The sequence below is a fragment of the Bidens hawaiensis genome, unplaced genomic scaffold (assembly GCF_021521415.1).
Source record: "Bidens hawaiensis isolate Kalapana, Puna unplaced genomic scaffold, B.hawaiensis_p1.1 tig00058980_1, whole genome shotgun sequence".
Lineage (NCBI taxonomy): Eukaryota > Viridiplantae > Streptophyta > Magnoliopsida > Asterales > Asteraceae > Bidens > Bidens hawaiensis.
In genome coordinates, this window is record NW_027500625.1 from 1 (window position 1) to 4497 (window position 4497).

The 4497-nt window shown below is 44.3% G+C and overlaps 1 protein-coding gene across 1 annotated transcript; it reads left to right on the forward strand.

Annotated features, from left to right (window-relative positions):
• The first annotated feature begins 52 nt into the window (after positions 1–52).
• Positions 53–4497, forward strand: LOC143602470 (uncharacterized). Its single transcript, XM_077079559.1, has 6 exons — positions 53–568; positions 623–826; positions 2371–2441; positions 2519–2741; positions 4036–4298; positions 4359–4497. Exons 1-6 carry the CDS (start codon positions 53–55, stop codon positions 4495–4497), a joined length of 1416 nt encoding a protein of 471 aa, XP_076935674.1.

Here is a 4497-nt window from a genome sequence, read left to right on the forward strand (position 1 = left end):
ACCAAGGGAAACCGACTGTTTGTGCCATGATGGGGTGATCTTAGGCAAAATCATGAAGGAGTGTCATGATTCGTTATGGGCTGGTCATCCTGGAGTAAAAAGAACGATGGAAATCATCGAATGTACATTCTATTGGTCACGTTTAAAGGATGATGTTGAGGCATATGTTCGAACTTGCCTAGTCTGCCAACAAGACAAGATCGAAAAACGTCAACCTGGAGGATTGTTGGAGCATTTACCCATTCCAAAGGGGCCATGGGAAAGCATTTCCATGGACTTCATAACTTGCCGACCCAAGTCTGAAGGCTCCGGGAGTATTATCGTGGTGGTTGATAGGTTCTCAAAATATGGAACCTTCATCCCTGCACCTGCCGATGTAACTGTTGCTGAAACGGCAAGGCTGTTTTTCAAGCATGTGGTCATGTATTGGGGGATTCCGCATGTAATTGTTAGTGATCGAGACCCACGATTCACTGGGAAGTTCTGGTGTGAGCTGTTCAAGATTATGGGGACTGACTTAAACTTCTCAACCAGCTTCCACCCCCAAACGGATGGGCAAACCAAAAGGGTTAATGCCTTGTTGGAGTTATATCTCTGAAACTATGTAAGTGCAAATCAAAAGGATTGGGCAAAACTCCCTACTGTTGCACAGTTTTCTACTTCTTACAAAAGTCTGAAGGAATGGCACGAGCAAGCTGACTTGGCTCGGGCTTCTCTAAACAAAGCAGCTAAGAAAATGAAGAAATGGGCTGACGATAAACGACGGCACATAGAGTTTCAAGTTGGAGACCAAGTTATGGTGAAACTCGTCCCAAAATCAGTTCAAGTATCTTAGGAAGGTTCACAAAGGACTTGTTCGTAGGTACGAAGGCCCATTTCCGGTGATCGCTCGCGTTGGTAAAGTTTCTTATAAACTTCAACTACCATCAAAGTTGAAGATTCATCCTGTCTTTCATGTAAGTTTCCTTAAGCCTTATCATGAAGACTTGGAAGACCCAAATCGCGGTATGTCTAAGCGGGCGCCAACCGCTGTTGTAACATCATTAGATCGGGAAGTTTCTGAGATTCTGTCCGATCGAACTGTTAGTCGAAGGGGTATGCCAAAGCACAAAGAATACTTGGTCAAGTAGAAGAATTTGCCGGACACCGAAGAAAGTTGGGAAGCCGAGGATACGTTATGGCAAATCCGAGACAAGATCAAGGAGTACCATGAAGCTAGCACGACGAGGACGTCGCGAGTTTAGGTGGGGGAGAATGTCACGACCTGCCTAAAATCAGATCGCATCAGCTCTTTTTTCCGGAGATTTCTGGCTGAATCAAGAGCCAAGTTCCATGGAAAATATCTTGGATATTTTCCATAGAAAATCCTGGATATTTACTTAGAAAATTCTGGACCAAAGTTACTAGAAAGGTCCTTGTAAATATCATAGATATTTACTTGTAAAATATCTTAGATATTTGTAATATTTTGATAATAGAAGGACCTAGAATGGAAGGTCCTAGAAGTAGGGGGAGCAAGTATAAATAGATGTATCCAGCCATTTGTAAATCACCAATCAAAGTTTGCAATACAAGTTCTCTTTGTAAAGCTCTCTTGTTATCTAAAGTTCCCTTTAAGCAACTCAACAATCTTGTGTTCCCTTTTCAAGTCTAAGAATCGTTGCTGCGTTTTGGTGATCAAGGCTGAACTTAGAAGGAGTCTAAGTGCCGCACGAGAGTCTAAGGGTTAACTCCGTGACACTATGCTTTGAATGTGAAGACCGATGTTATTAGTATAGGGGACGTTCCTATTGTTCGGGACTATCCGGATGTATTTCCTGATGATTTGTTAGATGTGTCGCCGAGTCGCTAGGTTGAATTTTGGATTGACCTTGTGCCCGACGCCAAACCTATTGCACAAGCTCCTTACCGCCTAGCTCCTAATGAAATGAAATAAATCCGAGCATCTGTAAGACCTACTCGATAAGGGTTTCATCCGTCCGAGCATCTCTCCTTGTGGTGCCCTAGTCCTTTTCGTCAAAAATAAAGACGGTAGTATGCGTATGTGTATCGATTATCGAGAGTTGAATAAATTCAAGGTGAAGAATATCTACCCCCTCCCGAGAAACAATGACTTATTTGATCAGCTCCATGGAGCTAGTTGGTTCTCAAAAATCGATCTTAGGTCGGGGTATCATCAATTGAATATCAGAGAAAAAAATATTCTGAAAACTGCGTTCCGCACACGTTACGGGCATTATGAGTTTCTGGTGATGTTTCGGGTTGACTAACGCGCCCGCTGCTTTCATGGATCTCATGAACCGAGTGTGCAGGCCGATGCTTGACCGTTCCGTTATTGTTTTCATTGATGATATTCTGGTGTATTCCAAGAGTGAAGAAGAACATGCCCGCCATCTTAGGGAAGTTTTGAAAGTCATGAGGAAAGAAAAACTTTTTGCAAAGTTCTTTAAGTGTGCATTCTGGTTACGTGAGGTGCAATTTTTGGGTCATGTCATTAACCCTAATGACATTTTAGTAGATATCGCGAAGGTGGAAGCAGTGATGAAGTGGGAACCTCCCAAATCTCCGACAGAGATTCGCGATTCTTGGGTTTAGCTGGGTATTACTGGCGGTTTATCCAGAACTTCTCTAGTATTGCGTCGTCATTGACTAAGTTGACCAAGAAGGGTGTTAAATATGTTTGGGGAGTTGACCAGGAGAAAGCTTTTCAGGAGTTAAAGGGGAGGTTAACACACGCCACGGTACTTGGTCTGCCCGACGATACTGATGATTTGGTTGTTTATTCTGACGCGTCGTATCAGGGGTTGGGGTGTGTTCATATGCATTGTGGCCGGGTCATCGCTTTTCCTCTCGTCAGCTAAAGTCTAACGAGGTAAACTATCCCACCCACGATCTTGAGTTGGCGGCCGTCGTTTTTGCTTTAAAAATATGGCAACACTACTTGTACGGCGTGCACTACGTCATTTACACCGACCATAAGAGTTTGAAATACTTCCTCAAAAAAAAGAGTTAAACATGAGGCAGCGACGTTGGCTAGAGTTGATCAAGGACTACGATTTGAAGATTATGTACCACCCGGGTAAGGCAAACGTTGTGGCAGACGCGTTAAGTAGGAAGGAGAGGCCAAAACCTGTTCGTGTTAAGTCCTATCAGCTCATTCTCAAACCCGATATTTTGAAGCAAGTCTTGCGTTTTCAGAACGAGGCTTTACAAGTGGAATAGATTATGTCAGAACATATGTGGGGTCGATGAAGTTCTTGGAAGGCGCGGGGGACGGAGTGAAGTATAGAGACGGTCGTTTATGTGGGACTTAGAGTCTTAATCTTGGATGAGGCTCACAAGACATGCTATTCCGTTCATCCGGGCGCGACGAAGATGTACCAAGATCTTAAGAAGAATTATTGGTGGCCAGCGATGAAGTATGACGTGACTCAGTATGTAAGTAAGTATTTGACGTGGTCACAGGTTAAGGCGGAACATCAGAGGCCATATGGGAAACTCCAGCCTTTAGACATTTCAGAATGGTAGTGGGAACACCTTACGATGGATTTTATTACTAAACTGCCTCGTACGCCCAAGAGAGGGTATGATACTATTTGGGTGGTGGTGGACCGATTGACCAAGATTGCACATTTCATACCCATGAGGGAGACTTGTAATTCAGAGCCACTTAGCCGATTTGTTTGTTCGCGAGATAGTGGCTCGACACAGGGTTCTAGTGTCCATTGTGTCGGATAGAGATAAACGTTTTACTTCTATGTTTTGGGAGAAATTTCACGAGGAGATAGGGACCAAACTTGATATCAGCACAACTTATCACCCGCAGAAGGATGGTCAGTCCGAAAGGACCATTCAGACCCTAGTGGATATGTTGAGGGCATGTGTGATTGACTTTGGGGGTAGTTGGGATCTGCATTTGCCTTTAGCTGAGTTCTCATATAATAACAGCTACCATGCACTATTGGGATGCCGCCATTCGAGATGTTATACGGGTAGAGGTGTAGGACTCCCGTTTGTTGGGGTTCGATTGGACAGAAACAACTTGGTAGCTTGGATGTCGTGGTGGCTAACACGGAAAAGCTTGACAAAATCAAAGCTTTTATGAAGGCGACACAGGACAGACAAAAGCCATATGCGGATAAAAGGCGGAGGCCTATAGAGTTTGAGGAAGGTGACCGAGTTATGTTGAAGGTTTCTCCATGGAAGGGTATCATTCGGTTTCGTAACATGGGGAAGCTAAGCCCTAGATTCATCGGTCCGTTTAGAATTCTGAAACGAGTTGGGGAGGTAGCCTATAGGTTGGAATTACCTTAAGAGCTTAAAGGAATTAATCCTACTTTTCACGTCTCGCATCTCAGAAAGTGTTTGGCGGACGGGGAGGTGCCTGTACCTCTCGATGACATTGAACTAGAAGCGGAATGGAATTACGTTGAGCAGCCTATTGCCATCCTTGACCGTAAGGAGAAGCACCTGAGGACGGGGAGGCGCCACTACTAG